This window comes from Anabas testudineus, chromosome 21 (genome assembly GCF_900324465.2).
Source record: "Anabas testudineus chromosome 21, fAnaTes1.2, whole genome shotgun sequence".
Lineage (NCBI taxonomy): Eukaryota > Metazoa > Chordata > Actinopteri > Anabantiformes > Anabantidae > Anabas > Anabas testudineus.
Window position 1 is genome coordinate 874,611 of NC_046629.1, and position 18,341 is coordinate 892,951.

The window sequence follows — 18,341 nt, forward strand, 5'->3', positions numbered from 1 at the left end:
ACCAGTGGAGAGATGCCAGGATGGGAGTTATGTGCTCCCTTTTTCGTGCCCCAACCATGAGACGAGCAGCTGCGTTTTGGACCAGTTGGAGACGTGCAATGGAAGATTGATTTAAACCAAAATACAGTGCGTTACAGTAATCCAGCCGAGATGTAATAAAGGCATGGATTACTGTTTCAAAGTGCTGCCATGTTACGAAAGGCTTTACTTTAGCCAGCTGCCTAAGGTGGAAAAAGCCAGACTTTACAACTGCACTAATTTGACGATCCAATTTAAAATCACAGTCCATCTTAAAACCTAAGTTTGGCACAGTCTGCTTCTCAAACTGTGCCAAAGGGCCAAGGTCTACCAGGGAGGGTTTACCAAGGCCATTTGGACCGATCAACATCACCTCGGTTTTTGTATCGTTAAACTTAGGGCCATCCACTCCTTAATGTCATCTGGTTTTAAAACCAGATTGAAAAACCTCTAAAAGATTTTGCTCAAGTAAAAAAGATTTCAACTGCGCATAAACAATTTTCTCTAGGATTTTAGAGATAAAAGGCAACTTGGAGATGGGCCTAAAATTTGCCAACTCAGTGTGGTCAAGACCTGGTTTCTTAAGCAGGGGTTGTATCACTGCATGTTTGAAATTTGCCGGGACAACACCTGAAATCAGGCTGCCATTTATAATGGACAAAACCAACTGCCCTATACTGTGGAAAACCTCTTTAAGAAAATGAGGAGGAAGAACATCTCGAGGGGAGCCCGATGGCTTGATGTGGCTCATCACCTCCAAAAGTGAGAGTGTTACCGGCTCAAGCGTATCAAACACAGCCAAACAAGGAGCACAATCAGATGGATCAACAGCAGGAGCTGAAATGGAGGCCCTTGTGGCAACAACCTTCTCGGTAAAAAAGTGCAGGAAATTATTGGACATTTCAGCAGAGGATTCCAGGCAGCACACTGTTGTTGTCGGGTTTAAAACAGAGTCAATTGTCTTAAATAACACTATTTGATGCAATAATGTTTGGCTATTTGATGCAATAATGTTTGAAGGGGATTCTTTTGTAGCATCTTTAACAGTATTTTGATACTGACGCCAACAACCCTTTAGAATTTGAAAGGACACCTGCAGACCATCCTTCTTCCACCTGCGCTCAGCTTGTCGAAACTTTTGCCGAGCTTCACAAGTCCTGCTGCTGAGCCAAGGCTCAGATTTAACTTTAGGCAACACAGTTTTTAATGGGGCCACAGTGTCCACCAGGCCGATTCTGACTGGGGCTTGTGATTTAGAGCAGGAAAGCCAAGGAAGCGCCCTCAGGTTACGGGGGTTTACTCCACCCTGGCGGGGCAGAGGAGAGCAGGGGCGAGGACGCCGGAGAATCTCATCACTGCCTGCAACAGGTGTCAGGCAGGCTCCGATTGGGTCCAGGAAACGCCAGGGTACAACGAAGGGACGGTGCAATCCATGTCCTGCTTGGGAGAAACAAGGGGAGCGAGCCAGGCAGGTCTTCAGCTTCAACAGCTGACCACTGCGTGTATCGCGGCGACGTTTTCACCGAAAGAGAAGAGCCTGGGGCGGCCTGGTGGCTCAGTGGGTAGATCATCTGCTTTGAATGCAGAAGGTTCGGGGTTCAAACCCCGTCACAGACACCAGGTGTGTCCTTGAGCGAGACACTCCCCGGGCGCTGTATGTAGCTGTATGTAGGGATGGGTTAAATGCAGAGGACAAATTTCATCTGTAACGTAAAAATGTGACAAATGACAATAAAGGCTTCTTCTAAAAAAAAAAAAAAAGAGCCGAGGCCCAAAACAGGTGAGTCGGAATTCCCAACAGGAGCGGCGGCAGAGTTTTTTGTCCACAAGGATCAAATATGCGGAGATCCTTAACACTTTGTCCAAGATCCAGAAGGAACTGACGATTATAAACCAGCAGAGACTCAGTCTGTAGAGTTCCAAGAGCTAGAAAATAGATAAATACCAACAGTAATACGGACAGGAGACGAGCAGCCACAAACACCGGCGCCATCTTCATCCAACAAAGAACAATGTGCTAATGAAGCACATTAATAAAAGTTAAAGTGTTAAAAGTTAAATAAAGTTAAACTTTTGATATTTACTCTAATCTACTTTTAAAAAACTCAATAACATATAATTAGAAATATATTTAGTGAGTCAGGTCAGCTGCATAGCAGCTCTGCCATCGGTGTGTGTGTGCTTGTGTGTGTGAATGGGTGAATGAGACGCAGTGTAAAGCGCTTTGAGTACCAGCTAGGTAGAAAAGTGCTATATAAGTGCAGACCATTCACATTTACCATTTAAGATTTAGTACACCAATAAAAATGGACTAAACTATTAAGTATGTTACCGATTGTTACTGTGAATGTACTTCTGAATATTTTATTTCAATTGTACTTTTGTTGAACACTCGTTTACTGATTATACATTTCTTTTGTAGTTATTGTGCTTCAAATATACTTTTTTACCTTTTAACATGCTTTATATACTAAAAGAAGAAGAAGAATATATTTATTTTTTGCTTGGCTTGTTGTGGCTGTAGTTTCAGTTCCTGTTTGTCCTTCCGAGTTTGATTTGTGTTTATAACTTTGCTACTCACTGAAGGTGAACGCCGTTTCTTCACATCATCGGCTGGGATCGACCAGACAGGCTCCAGCTTCTCTGCGTGAAACACAAAGTGGATTCAGGTATGTTTACATTAACAGTGTCTTGTTTTCTGTGAATTCAGGATCAGGTTCTTCGTTATAACAGGGGCCATAAGATTGAGTTTGTGAAATCACATAAAGAATAGATTAAGCTACCATTGCAGCTCACATGTATACGCATGCTATGATTTGTGTCAGTCTTACTGTTTGACCATCTGGGGCCAGGCATCCAACTATTGTATATACTCTATACAAACCTTTAAAGCTCAGTTTGTTAAGTTAAAGTTCAGACTGTGACGAGCGTCTCTGAGCAGGAGCCTGGTGGCCGAGGTTGGTCGTAGAGATGGCTGCAGTCTAAAGCCGTCTCTCTGTTCTTCCACTCAGTTTAGTTTAGTTGTTGTCTTCGTGTTACTCTGTCTGTATAGTTTAGTGAAATAAACACGGCCCCTGATGTAATCTGTTAGTTGATACAAAAATATGACACTGACGGCATAGGGAGCAGGAGGTTTGAAGGGGGTGTTTCAGTAAAAGGCTCAGAGGGATCATTACTGTGACAACAGTTCACAGACAACTGAACTACATACTGCTCCAGCACAAACCCATCCATTACATGCTATGATGACTAAAGAAACTAAAGCCAAGTTTGTTGAACTGGTAAAAAGAATAAAAACACCTCAGAGTCTGGTTACACATATGTCTGAGAAATGCAACTCTAACACAATTTAACAGTTTACCACATTCATTTACCAAATGTTTGTAGCATGTGCTCCCATCCATGTGTCCTGCAGGTTAAAGTTCAAACTGTCAAAGCAGAAAGCAGAAGCATTCATTGTGTTTTATAGTGTGGGGAACACAGACTGTACCATGTGGGTTAAATTACACAGGGGTGGGTTTCAATGAATTGTCTTTTATAATAAACATTTTCATCTAAATACAAACCAATAAATGTAATGCAAATAATAACTTGTCATTAAAATTAGCAGCTGGTGAGCAGATAAATGAGCAGATGTTTAAATTCATAAGAAATAAATGGTGTTACTGTTACTGTCCTAATTATAAAACTCCAGTCTAACAAAAGTCTAACTCCATGTTAGTCAGTTAGACTGCTGCAGGGCCCGGCCCAGACCATGTTCAGCAGGAGAGGAGATCTGATATTAATGTAGGATATTGTCAAGTGTTGGAAGCATCCACTTTAAATCAAGGGTGAATGGGTTTAATTTGGTAATTTTGGTGGTCAAAGGTCATTGACTGATCCGGGACGGTGATGAGTCTGCATACAGGCAGTTTGTTGTATATTATGTAAATAACAATAAATAATAATAAAAACCAGAGGGTACAAAAGACGGAGTCAGACCACATCCAATTCCTTCCTTGTCCTGTGCAAACTTGGCCAATAAAGCAGATTCTGATTCTGATTCAGATTCTGATTGTGACATTATTTACTGTGTGTCTACTCTCATCAACACGATATTTTAGAAATGCCTGGAAGGAATTTCATTACATGGCACAAACATCAACTCAAGCTCATGCATAATTATTAGAATAGAAGTCTGGGCAGACATGTGTTGGCATGTTTCAACTAACATATTTAAACCTAAACAATAAACTCATATTCAAACTCATATAGTGAGATTAACTTCTACTAAATGTCAAATTTATAGAGTAGCAGCAGAAACATTAGACATACCTAACATTTTGTTATATGTTAAATCAACATATTTGGATCTTTCCATCATATGTACACGGTTTTGACCAGCAGCTGTCAAGATGTCAGTGTCTTGTCCGGGAACACTTTGACAGTTGGCCAAGAATCTAGACACCAACTCTGGACTAAGTAAACAACTGCTGACTTCTCTACCAACTGAGCCACAGTCAGCACTAACCCCTGGTCAATTAAACCATGGTAATGTTAACGGCAGTGAGAGCAGTCTTTACCTACGCTGCAGAGAAACTTGATCATTATTACTGATATAATACAGGATCAGATCTGAGTTACGAAACATTGTCTAGTCGTAAATTTTGTGATACACACGGTTTTAGCCAGAACAATAACATTTTGATCTCCTCATATCCTGCCGCTGATGCTGCAGCTCAGAAAGCTGTGTACATGCCCCGCTCTCTGCTGGCAGCTGTATGGGCAGAAGAGGCATTTAGCAAATGTAGTGCAGTTGGGGACCAACAGGCCACTGAACTTAAAGTGTGTGACGATTATTACATGTAGTTTTAAATTTTACTTATTATTTTGTTTAAGGAATTCTTTATCTGTCAAAACCAGTATTCACCAGCTAATGAAGCCACTATACTGGTGTGTTTGAGAGGGGACAGTATACTGTTCTATTATATCTGTAGGTATCTACTGCCTGCATGTCAGGCAGACCTGTCAATTAAATTGAAACATCATCCTCTTCATAACACAGGGATCATCTCTAATATATATCATGATTTTCCATTTTTATATATTCTCGTAATATCAGTTAAACTAGCACAATATGAGCTTTTCTCCATCTTGTACATTCTACTTTTTGCCTTCTGTTCTCCAACTGAATTCCGTGCATCATAATAGTCATGTGATCCTGGCGGTGCCTGTATGGCAGTAGATACTCTAGTTCCGGCTAGCGATGTGCAAACTATATTAAATGTGTGGTCTGTACCGTCACAGGTCACTAAGAGAACTGTCTACAATCAAAGTACTTGGACTAAGCAAATCTGTCATTTCCTCCAAACGTTCCCGTGGTTTATTAGCAGTTTATAAGATAAGATAAGATAAGATAAGAAAACCTTTATTTGTCCCACAATGGGGAAATTGCATTTTTACAACAGCTTAAACACTGTCAGAAAGATAGTCTGACCATAGGAGACGAAAGACTAAACTGGCACAGTCCGAGATAAATAGACTATGAAACCTGATAGTACAAACAGTACAGTAATAAATAAAATATATACATGTAAGTACAGTATATGTAGCAGTGTGAGTATGTACAGTATATGGATATTAATGGATGGCAGTATTGAAAATGTACATTGTAAAGTTATTGACATTATAATGTCAAGAATTCCATCTGCCCAGAGAATTTACAGCCATTATCATCATATGTACATTCCCCCACTCTGTTAACTCCTTGCAAAACACAAATGCGCACTATATCAACATAATAGGTGGCGACTTCCACCAGGCCAACTTAAAGAAAGTACTAGCATCAATATGTGAAATTCGCTACCAGGGATGAAGACACTCTCGACTAGGTATACACAAGAAGACATTCAATTCAATTCAATTCAATTTTATTTGTAGAGCGCTTTTTACAATTGACATTGTCACAAAGCAGCTTTACACAACCAAAGAACAGTACATGAACAGTGAATGTGTAAGAATCATAATAATCAGATTGTCCCTGATGAGCAAGCCGAGGGCGACAGTGGCAAGGAAAAACTCCCTGAGAAGGCAACAGGAAGAAACCTTGAGAGGAACCAGACTCAACAGGGAACCCATCCTCATATGGGAGATTACATGCTGTGTAGGCAGCAGTCCAGTATAACAGTTAATGTCTTTTAAGTTAAAATGGAGTCCGGTTAGTTATTGCAGGCAGACTTGTTCCATTCCTTGACTATCGAGCGTTGAGTCGAGACCTCCAAGAAACAGCTTCCGACGTCCGCCGAGGCCAGGACCGACTTCATAGTAGCTTGTGACCAATCCAGTCTCCAAACGCATCCCAAAGGGCAAACGGTGGATCCAGGCGACGAGATCTCCAGCCAGAAGTTGGGCATCAGGACGAGTCAGACAGGTCCAGAGGGCAAAGGGTGGAATGACGTGTAGCTCGATAGAGAGACAGGAAGAGGGAAAAGAGAGAGGGAGAGGGAAAGAGAGAGAAGAGGAGAGATTGCAGTTAGTTGTATTCACAGTCAGATAAAGTTTGAGGTGAATGTATATTTAGTATAGTGCAGCAGGGACTCCGGCAGGACTAATTATGACAGCCTAACTAAAAGGGTGGGTTCAGAAGGAAACACAGACATGAGGGCTCACTGGGATGTAGAGCAACCGAACACTTCACCATCAACAAACCCGAGTGATCAGTGAGAGTTGGGAAGACAGCATCTAAACATACCAGTTCACCATAATGCTCTACGTCCATGAGTCCATCCCAGATCTATTTACTCAAATGCTTGACTAAATAGGTAGGTTTTCAGCCTAGACTTAAACACTGAGACTGTGTCTGAGTCCCGAACGCTATTTGGAAGGCTATTCCATAACTTTGGGGCTTTGTAAGAAAAAGCTCTGCCCCCAGCTGTAGTTTTTAGGATACGAGGTACTGACAGGCAGCCAGCATCCTTTGATCGAAGTAGGTGTGGTGGATCATAGGACACTAGCAATTCCCTTAGATACTGTGGCGCAAGACCATTTAATGCTTTAAATGTCAAAAGTAGTATTTTAAAATCAATGCGAAATTTCACGGGGAGCCAATGAAGTGTAGATAAGATAGGGGTGATGTGCTCATATCTTCTGGTTCTAGTGAGGACTCTCGCTGCTGCATTCTGAACTAACTGAAGCTTGTTTATGCACCTTGTTGAACAGCCAGACAGTAAGGCATTACAGTAGTCCAACCTAGAGGTGATGAAAGCATGGACTCATTTTTTTTGCATCATTAAGTGACAAAATATTCCTTATCTTGGCAATATTTCTGAGGTGAAAGAAAGCTGTCCTGGTGACATTATCTACATGAGCTTCAAATGAAAGACTGGAATCTAGAATCACACCAAGGTCTTTCACTGTTGCACTAGATGTAACAGAAAGGCCATCTAGAGTTACGACGTGATCTAACATCTTGCTTCTAGCTGCAGGTGATCCTATAACTATTACTTCTGTCTTATCAGGATTTAGCAGAAGGAAGTTAATTAGCATCCAGTCTCGTATATCCTTTACACATTGCTCAACTTTATTAAGCAGTTTGATCTCATCTGGTTTTGATGAAACATATAACTGTGTGTCGTCAGCATAACAATGAAAGTTAATACCATGTTTACGGATAATGTTGCCCAGAGGAAGCATGTAGAGGGAAAAAAGCAGGGGGCCTAAAACTGAACCCTGTGGAACACCAAACTCCACTGGAGAGAATGTGGAGTAATCGCCATTTAGATCTACATACTGATAACGATCGGTCAAATAGGACCTAAGCCAGGAGAGGGCCGTTCCCCTAATTCCAACAACATTTTCTAGTCTGTGAAGGAGAATACTATGGTGAATGGTGTCAAAAGCTGCACTGAGGTCGAGTAGCACAAGCATAGAGACACTACCCTGATAAGAGGCCAATAGGAGGTCATTTACTACTTTAACAAGTGCCGTCTCTGTGCTGTGATGAGGCCTAAATCCTGACTGATAGAGTTCATGTATGTTATTTCTATGAAGATACGAGGATAGCTGCCCAGCTACTGTCTTTTTGAGAATCTTAGAGATAAAGGGGAGGTTTGATATCGGCCTGTAATTGGACAGCTGACAAGGGTCGAGATCAGGTTTCTTGATTAGCGGTTTAATAACTGCTAATTTAAAACACTTTGGGACATACCCACAGCTGAGTGAGGAATTTATGATTGTCAGCAGGGGTTCTATTATTTCTGGCACTATCTGTTTTAGAAAGTGTGTCGGTATAGGGTCGAATGTACAGGTTGAAGATTTTGCAGAAGGTTGTCCCCTACCCCCACCTTGAAAACTCATAGCGCCTCTTCTGTTATGCTAATTCCCGCATAGAGGCCTTAATCAGAAGCAAGCCATCTGTGCAGCAGATCATGGCCAGAGGGAGCTACCCCTTTTTTTTTTTTCTTTTTTTTTTGACTTCAGGATGAAACATGTACTCCCCCCCCACTCACTATCTGTGAAAGCACCTGTTTCAAAATCTCTATCACAGACAACTTGACATGGTCCACCAACACTAGAGGACACAGCAGCGCCTTCACTTCCTGCAGTGGATGAGGAGAGCAGACGTTCCCCCTTCTTTCCACACTACCTTCTACAGTGGTGCTGTTAAGAGCATCATCACCAGCAGCCTCTCAGTCTGGTATGGCAGCCACACTACTTCCGAAAGCCCTTCAAAGAGGAGTGAGAACAGCAGAGAAGGTCATGACATCTCCCCTGCCATCCGTCCATGACCTGTAATTGTCCCAGAGGGGAACAGCTAAATGGAAAAGAAGAGAAAGACCAGATTTGTCATGCTGCATGTTTTTTGATTAAAGCAAATTTGATTTGACCATTGTCCTGTTCTTGAATGCCCTAAATTCTTTTTTACCTTTTTTGTGTTTCCTGAATCATTTACTGCCATTTGACTGAATTAAATCAACAACAGAAAATATATAAACATAAGTGTATTGGTGTTTTTCTAGCCAGTGTATATTATTTAAATGTAAAATTAACTAATATAAATTTAACATTAATGGTTTATAATCTAATATTAACATTACAATCTAAAGTTTTTGTTGGGAATGTGACAGTGCATTTGCGAACACCATCTTCATACACATTTTACTTGTTTGCATTTCTGAGCCTAAATTCACTCCCTGGAAAATTGACTGTGACCATGACACAGTCACAGTTGGTGCCCATGAGATTGTATTTGCCTCCAAGTAAATGTTTATGACCTACAAGTTGTTGGTAATAGCTGTGAGCATAGCCTCCCTGGACAGGAAGGCTGTTTCCCCTGCATGCCTTGGTGTCACATGATTACAGCTCAGTCTCTGAGGTATCAATCCAATCAGAGGTGTGAAGAAAAACAAGCTTCAGCACAAACACATGCTGCTGCCAACACACATTAACAAGTGATACAATCATTGCTTAAGTGACTTTTTGGCTTCTATCATAAACTTTAGCATTTGTGTTTGTTCAAACACATTAACATAAAATGTTTATTGTGTCTTGAGAATCAAAGCTGTAAAGTTAAGGAAACACTTCTCAAGTATAAACACATATGATGAATATTATCGGGTAGGACGCTGAGCGATTTCCATGTTCTGCCACTGGAAAGAACTGAAGCCACATGACAGCAGAAAGACCTGGAAAGAAGGACAGGCCACACAAACACAAGAGGCAGAACTAAGTGAACTATTCTGGTAGCAAAGGGACAAACACAAAGAAGGATAGACAGCAGAAGCTAAGAGCATGATTTAATGAGATTCAAATGATTCCAACTAACACTAGGTTTGATGTTGCTGCAGTTTTGCATTGCTAAATTAGTTTGTTACTCATGCATATGAGTTATTATTAGTGTATAATTAGTATAATTAGTGAAATGACAGGTAGCATGGCAGAAAAGGGAAGAATTAGGGTTCAAGGATTATCAAAAAAGTCTGTAGATCCTTGGTACAAGTGGAAAGTGCTAATCCATTATTAAGGTTTGTGATCAATCTGACTGACTACACAATACATAGTCTTTGCTGGACATGGTAAATGTTTTGATGAGAGCATGCTGACGGTCTGTCTAGTGATGACTTGTTTTTTCTGTTTCGTTCTGAATGCAGAAAGTATCCACAGTCCGTAACTTTTTTTTGTTACAATCTCATTACAAAATGGATCAAAGTTATTATTTTAAACAAAATTCTACGAAGAATTGTTCCTAATGTAAAAGTTTGCCATAAGGAACTTGAAGAACTCTCAGACCATGAGAACCAAAATTCTCCGGTCTGTTTCCCTCTCTCCTTATATGGTCCCCTTCCTGTTCTCTCCCTCTTTACACCACCTTCATCTAATTATCCTGATTCTGCTCACCCGTCTTCCGGTCCCTTTATAAGCAGGTCTGACTCTCTGCTCCTCTCCAGACTTTCTGCTATAACGAGAGCAACTATTCAGCGATCTCGCCTGACGGATCTTTCGGTAGTGACCCAGATGCATGATCTGAACCTTGCCTTTGCCTGACCCCCTTTTGGATACTGTGAGTTTTTTCCTACCCCTCTCTGTATTCCTCTGTGTATGACTCTGGACTGCCTCTTTTTACTCTGTCAAACTGGATTGTGGACAACTCCCTGTGGATGATTTAGTACTGGCTTTTGGACTGTGTATTATTGGATTCTGTACAGACTTTGGACCTCTGGAAGATTGACAGCTCATCAGGAACCTCAATTGTTGCCTGCTCCCAGAAACTTTTCTCCCTGAATCCTCAATTTCACCTTTATAAACTGGTCATCTCATTCAGTGCTTGTGTTACAGTTTTTCCTCCTGGTGATGCATTCCTGCAAGCATGTGTTTCAGTCCATGGGGGCTGCCATCTTGGGAAAGTATATCGCCCTCACCTCCGACCTGACACCTTCTTCCAGTTTTCTTCACAGCCATTTTTGTAGTGGGCTTTTACTCATCCTATACCTACCTTACTCTCCTTATATGGTCCCCGTCCTGTTTTTTTTTTTTTTTTTTTTTTTTTTTTGCACTGTGAATGTTTACATGTTATGTTCATTAAAAACATGAAAACATACGTTTGTGTACTATTATTTTCAGCAGACTGGGTTTTTCTATTGTTGTGAGCACATTTTATGAAAAATTAATGCAAAACTCATCCTAATCCCAAAGGGTGCCCTTCATTTTTCTTGCCATTGTATCCATAGTTGTTTAAAAGCAGTGCCAGTGTATTAACTTACACATAACCTGACTGGAATGTTTGGATGATATGGATTCATAAGTCATTAAAGTCCAGTCTAATTAGGGATCTAACAGATCAGATGTGATGTATGCAGAAAGCGACCAGGCTGAACAGCTGGGATCCCCAGCACTAAAAGACAGGATACTACACCACAGCAGTGTATTCACTTATATGTAACCTGACTTGTTGGACACAGTTAGTTAGCAAAGCCTGTGATCGGCTCTGCCGAGACCGACTGGAGAGCTGATGATGGATAAACACTATATGAATAACTCGGTATTTAGCCAGAGCTGCAGATCACCTGTAGTTGATGGAACTGATCCCAGCTGTCCCCGGATGAAAGGCGGTGTACTGTACAGATTATTGTAAAACACCTTTCTGCCTGTAGCTCTACTGATTTATTAGGTTTTGACCATAATGAGCAAATATATGAGTTATATTTGAGTTACGAGTTATATTTAAGGACTAAACAGTGAAGGTTTCATTGCACTAGCCTATTCTTTCAGCACTTCTTTCAGTCTTATACACTCTATTTGCATTATGGGTTGTTTGCAACCTTAGCCTTTGCAACCTGATTATAAATCATAAATAATAGGATTAGTAGCTGCAACCAATGAGTAAGTAAACAGCAGCTACCAATTAGAGAAATCCTAGTTTAATTTTACATAATTATTTTATCAGTGGTATTTTATATAGTGCACAGTGTATCACTCAGTGTAATCAATGAATGTATTTGTTTAATTCTCAACGTTATAAGATAATGTTAACATTTCTAACTTCAGCCAAAACAATATTAACGTTAACATAAAATAGGCAACTTCTAATTTCATTAGACCTGTGGGCAAAAAAGATGTGTTGACAAATAACAATGTGACGTAATCAGCGAGTAGGGAAGTCAGAGAGGGAGAAGAGGAGGGATGAAGGTTACAGTAGAAATGATATCATCAGTTGTCTGACAGAGTTTCAGTCAGAAGCTGTCAGGGCTGCAGCTTCTCCTGCTCCGTGTGATTATGGAGGTCCAGCATGCCGCAGAGCTCTGCTTTCCACAGCTCCTCAACGTGTCCTGCAGGAAACTGAAACATCAGTCCGAGGCTGTGATCCTGTATTTGTTGTTCTTCATCTCTGTTGTCACTGTGATTCTCAACCTGCTCGTCATCATCTCAATCTCCCACTTCAGGCAGAGATAAACCTCTCAGCACAGTTTTTGTTTATTCAGCAGTGCTCACAAATGACCGTTATTATCATGATCAGTTCGTGCACAAATCACATCACATCTTGGCACAGCAGACTCACACATACACGCTCTGCTGACAGTGCTTTCTGTTATTTTGCATTAGTGTCTGATTTGCTATGTTTAAAGAATCTTTTGTCTCCCTGCAGGCAGCTCCACACACCCACCAACCTCCTCCTCCTCTCTCTGGCTGTCTCTGACTTCTTTGTGGGCCTCGTGGTGACACCGTTAGAAGCTCACCGACAGACATCCTGTTGGTTTCTTGGTAATCTAATGTGTTCTCTATATAATTTTGTGGCCTTTGCTATTACCTGTGCCTCAGTAGTAAATGTGCTGCTCATATCAGCCGATCGCTATGTGGCTATTTGTGACCCTCTGCATTACCCCACCAGAGTCACTGTGAGAAGAGTTAAAGTGTGTGTGTTTCTCTGTTGGCTCTGTTCTGTTTTGTACAGCACTCTGTTTTTAAAGGATGATCTGACTCAACCAGACACACATAATTCCTGCTACGGAGGGTGTGTGATTTTCATTGACTATATTTCAGGAACTGTTGACATTGTTTTGACATTTATTGTTCCAATAGCTGTGATTATAGTTCTGTACTTGAGAGTGTTTCTGACAGCAGTGTCTCAGGCTCGTGCCATGCGCTCTCATGTTGCAGCCACCACACTCCATCATTCAGGGAATGTACTGAGCAAGAAATCTGAGTTGAAAGCAGCCAGGACACTTGGTATTAACATAATTGTGTTCCTAATATGTTTCTGTCCATATCATTGTCTTTTTCTTGTTCAAGACAGCTCTGTTAGTAGTTTTTCTGCTGCCTTTGCAGTCTTTATGTTGTATATCAGTCCCTGTCTGAACCCTGTGATCTACGCCTTGTTCTACCCCTGGTTTAGAAAAGCTATTAGACTCATTATCTCTCTTCAGATACTGCAGCCTGGCTCCTGTGAGACCAACATGCTCTATGTTGCTATGGAGCACTAATTGTACACCCTCCTTGCTGCAGATATCTGTATTTTCAGTCTGTCCTGTTTGTCATTAAGGTTCTGATTTCAAAAATAATTTTGTTGGCATTATAAAGTGACTTCCTTTTCATGTAGTTGTTAAGTAAAGGCATACCATTTCACTGTTGGATCCTCTTCTATTGATATTTCTGCACAAACCAATGACAGTGGAATTTGTACTTATATAATTTATGATTGATAAATCATGTAAATTCAGTTAAATGCAGGTACTCTAAGGTTCTAAGTTCCATGGTTCAAGAACCACTCTCATGTTTTAACTGTACTGACTTTGGCACAGTTATTTTCAATTGTACAGCATGTCCAAAAGATCTGCTACAGCTTCCCATTCAACTATTTGGAAGTCTCTTGTTTAGGAGACATTTGCAGGGCCGAAAAGATGTCATCCTCAGGAGACAAGCTAGTTCTGGCGATTTAGACCATTCAAGATGAATACAGATATGATTGAATAACCTTTTTTCCTCTTCCTGCCACACTAAATTACCCATTTTGATGAGGGTGGAAACGGCTTTCATTACAGTGCAGTAAGTGAACAAAGCAGTTGCTCATGTACCACCAACACCACTGATTCCAAAACATCAAATGAATGTGTGTGAAGACAAGGGGGATTAACGTTTAGCATGTTTAGCATTTATTCAATAGTAGAGGTAGAAAAAAAACTCATTAATGTCAAAGTGAAAACAGGTTTCTACAAAGTAATGTCAATTAAATAAAAATATATAAGGTAAAATCAATGTTAGCATTAATATTCACCCTATTTAAAATGACTGATCTAATCCAACAGAGGTCCAGATATTTGGTGCTAGTAGACCCACAATTAGTGAAATGGGGATCACCTGAGTGCAGTATTTACAGTACTTGTGTCTGGAAGGTCCAGTCACTGGTTCTTCAGTATTCCTGGCTATCATTACACCATGAAGACAAAAGAACACTCCCAGCAACTTAGAGAATAGGTCATTGAAAAGAATAAGTCAGAGGATGGATCCAAACAAATCTCCAAGGCACTGAACATCCCCCAGAGTTCAGTGAAATCCATCATAAGGAAACTGTTGGGTCCAAAACTACCACAACACGTTTCATACACTAAGAGATGGAGACAATAAAGCACAACAAGGACACTTGGCCTTTTTACTTGCAAGGGGAGCCGGCCTGAGGTCTTGGCATCATAAATGCTTCACCCAGGATTTCCTATCTCCGACTCCGTCCGTTCCCCCTTTGTGCAAGCTTTTTATTACAAATGAGAAACACCCTGAAGTCACAGATGTGGGCTGGTATGGTTAAAGGATGATCATTTTACAAGGAAAAATTCAATTCAATTCAATTTTATTTGTAGAGCGCTTTTTACAATTGACATTGTCACAAAGCAGCTTTACACAACCAAAGAACAGTACATGAACAGTGAATGTGTAAGAATTATAATAATCAGATTGTCCCTGATGAGCAAGCCGAGGGCGACAGTGGCAAGGAAAAACTCCCTGAGAAGGCAACAGGAAGAAACCTTGAGAGGAACCAGACTCAACAGGGAACCCATCCTCATATGGGTGATTACATGCTGTGTAGGCAGCAGGCAGTCCAGTATAACAGTTAATGTCTTTAAGTTAATGTGGAGTCCAGTTAGTTATTGCAGGCAGACTTGTTCCATTCCTTGACTATCGAGCGTTGAGTCGAGATCTCAGAGAAACAGCTGCTGACGTCCACCGAGGCCGAGACCGACTTCATAGTAGCTTGTGACCAATTCAGTCTCCAAACACATCCCAAAGGGCAAACGGTGGATCCAGGCGACGAGATCTCCAGCCAGAAGTTGGGCATCAGGACGAGTCAGACAGGTCCAGAGGGCAAAGGGTGGAATGACGTGTAGCTCGACAGAGAGACAGGAAGAGGGAAAAGAGAGAGGGAGAGGGAAAGAGAGAGAAGAGGAGAGATTGCAGTTAGTTGTATTCACAGTCAGATAAAGTTTGAGGTGAATGTATATTTAGTAAAGAGTGCAGCAGGGACTCCGGCAGGACTAATTATGACAGCCTAACTAAAAGGGTGGCTTCAGAAGGAAACACAGACATGAGGGCGCACTGGGATGTAGAGCAACCGAACACTTCACCATCAACAAACCCGAGTGATCAGTGAGAGTTGGGAAGACAGCATCTAAACATACCAGTTCACCATAATGCTCTACGTCCATGAGTCCTTCCCAGATCTATTTACTCAAATGCTTGACTAAATAGGTAGGTTTTCAGCCTAGACTTAAACACTGAGACTGTGTCTGAGTCCCAAACGCTATTTGGAAGGCTATTCCATAACTTTGGGGCTTTGTAAGAAAAAGCTCTGCCCCCAGCTGTAGTTTTTAGGATATGAGGTACTGACAGGCAGCCAGCATCCTCTGATCGAAGCAGGCGTGGTGGATCATAGGACACTAGCAGTTCACTTAGATACTGTGGCGCAAGACCATTTAATGCTTTAAATGTCAAAAGTAGTATTTTAAAATCAATGCGAAATTTCACGGGGAGCCAATGAAGTGTAGATAAGATAGGGGTAGATGTGATCGTATCTTCTGGTTCTAGTGAGGACTCTCGCTGCTGCATTCTGAACTAACTGAAGCTTGTTTATGCACCTGGTTGAACAGCCAGACAGTAAGGCATTACAGTAGTCCAACCTAGAGGTGATGAAAGCATGGACTAATTTTTCTGCATCATTTAGTGACAAAATATTCCTCATCTTGGCAATATTTCTGAGGTGAAAGAAAGCTGTCCTGGTGATATTATCTACATGAGCTTCAAATGAAAGACTGGAATCTAGAATCACACCAAGGTCTTTTACTGTTGCACTAGATGTAACAGAAAGGCCATCCAGAGTTACGGTGTGGTCTAACATCTTGCTTCTAGCTGCAGATGATCCTATAACTAGTACTTCTGTCTTATCAGGATTTAGCAGAAGGAAGTTAATTAGCATCCAGTCTCGTATATCCTTTACACATTGCTCAACATTATTAAGCTGTTTGATCTCATCTGGTTTTGATGAAACATATAACTGTGTGTCGTCAGCATAACAATGAAAGTTAATACCATGTTTACGGATAATGTTGCCCAGAGGAAGCATGTAGAGGGAAAAAAGCAGGGGGCCTAAAACTGAACCCTGTGGAACACCAAACTCCACTGGAGAGCATGTGGAGTAATCGCCATTTAGATCTACATACTGATAACGATCAGTCAAATAGGACCTAAGCCAGGAGAGGGCCGTTCCCCTAATTCCAACAACATTTTCTAGTCTGTGAAGGAGAATACTATGGTCAATGGTGTCAAAAACTGCACTGAGATCGAGTAGCACAAGCATAGAGACACTACCCTGATCAGCGGCCAATAGGAGGTCATTTACTACTTTAACAAGTGCCGTCTCTGTGCTGTGATGAGGCCTAAATCCTGACTGATAGAGTTCGTGTATGTTATTTCTATGAAGATACGAGGATAGCTGCCCAGCTACTGTCTTTTCGAGAATCTTTGAGATAAAGGGGAGGTTTGATATCGGCCTGTAATTTGACAGCTGACAAGGGTCGAGATCAGGTTTCTTGATTAGCGGTTTAATAACTGCTAATTTAAAGCACTTTGGGACATACCCACAGCTGAGTGAAGAATTTATGATTGTCAGCAGGGGTTCTATTATTTCTGGCACTATCTGTTTTAGAAAGTGTGTCGGTATAGGGTCTAATGTACAGGTTGAAGATTTTGCAGAAGAGATGAGTGAAATTAGTTCATTCTCTTCAAGGGGAGTAAAGTAATCTAGGTACTGATCTGCTGAGGTTAGCTCGTCACCTGTGTCAACTAAATTGTCTGGTTTTAAAGCTTGAATTTTCTGCCTTATATTTACAATTTTGTTATTGAAAAAGTTCATGAAGTCCTCACTACTGCACAATGTTGTTGTGGAGATATCTGCAGTAGTTTTCTTTCTAGTTAATTTGGCTACTGTATTAAATAAAAATCTAGGGTTATTTTTGTTGTTTTCTATAAGAGTGGAGATATACGTTGATCTAGCTGCACTAAGAGCTTTTTTATAGTTCAGGATGCTCTCCTTCCAGGCTATCTGGAATACTAACAATTTAGTTTGGCGCCATTTACGTTCTAACTTTCGAGTAGTCTGTTTTAAGACGTGCGTGTCATCGTTATACCAGGGAGCAAGTTTCTTATCTCTGATGACTTTTCTTTTAACTGGAGCTACATTATCTAAGGTATAACGTAATGACGACTCGAGATATTCAGTCGCCTGGTCTAGTTCTGTGGTGTCAGACGGTGATCCAATCAAAGTTGATAACTCTGGAAGATTACTAATAAAGCCCTGTGCGGTAGTTGATGTAAATGTACGTTTAATGTGATAGCGCGGCGCTGAGTATACATTATTAGTATGACACACTGTAGTTGAAACAAGATAATGGTCTGAGATAACTTCAGACAGTGGGAGCGTAAGTAAATTTCTTATACTTAAACCGAAGGATATTATTAAATCTAAGGTGTGACCCGCTTTATGAGTGGGTCCTACTACACACTGATCTACTCCTAGCGAGTCCAATATGGACATAAATGCTGTTCTCAGAGGGTCTTCTGGATTCTCAAAGTGAATATTAAAATCTCCAGCAATTAACGCTTTGTCTACAGAAACAACTAGGTTAGAAAGGAAATCTGCAAACTCACAAAGAAATTCAGAGTAGGGCCCTGGGGGTCTGTAAATGATAATTAATCTTGAATCTTGAATCTAAAGCCTATTTTACAATGCTGATTTTTGCATTTCAGTCCTTGTGTTCACTGTGAGAACAATAATCCATTTTACATATGCACTTTGGACAATGCCT

At 40.9% G+C, this 18,341-nt stretch overlaps 1 protein-coding gene across 1 annotated transcript; it reads left to right on the top strand.

Moving 5' to 3' along the window:
- Positions 1-758: 758 nt before the first annotated feature.
- On the top strand, positions 759-13,472 carry LOC113173237 (trace amine-associated receptor 13c-like). The gene is made up of 4 exons (XM_026376637.1): positions 759-890; positions 1,276-1,425; positions 2,605-2,687; positions 12,638-13,472. Exons 1-4 carry the CDS (start codon positions 759-761, stop codon positions 13,470-13,472), a joined length of 1,200 nt encoding a protein of 399 aa, XP_026232422.1.
- Positions 13,473-18,341: the final 4,869 nt, after the last annotated feature.

Bases quoted from the DNA above. Each gene is read 5' to 3' on its own strand.
- LOC113173237 (XM_026376637.1), top strand. From the start codon at position 759: ATGTGGCTCATCACCTCCAAAAGTGAGAGTGTTACCGGCTCAAGCGTA. The intron at 1,426-2,604 runs GTACAACGAAGG...TACTCACTGAAG, and splicing joins TGGGTCCAGGAAACGCCAGG to GTGAACGCCGTTTCTTCACA. The intron at 2,688-12,637 runs GTATGTTTACAT...GTCTCCCTGCAG, and splicing joins GAAACACAAAGTGGATTCAG to GCAGCTCCACACACCCACCA.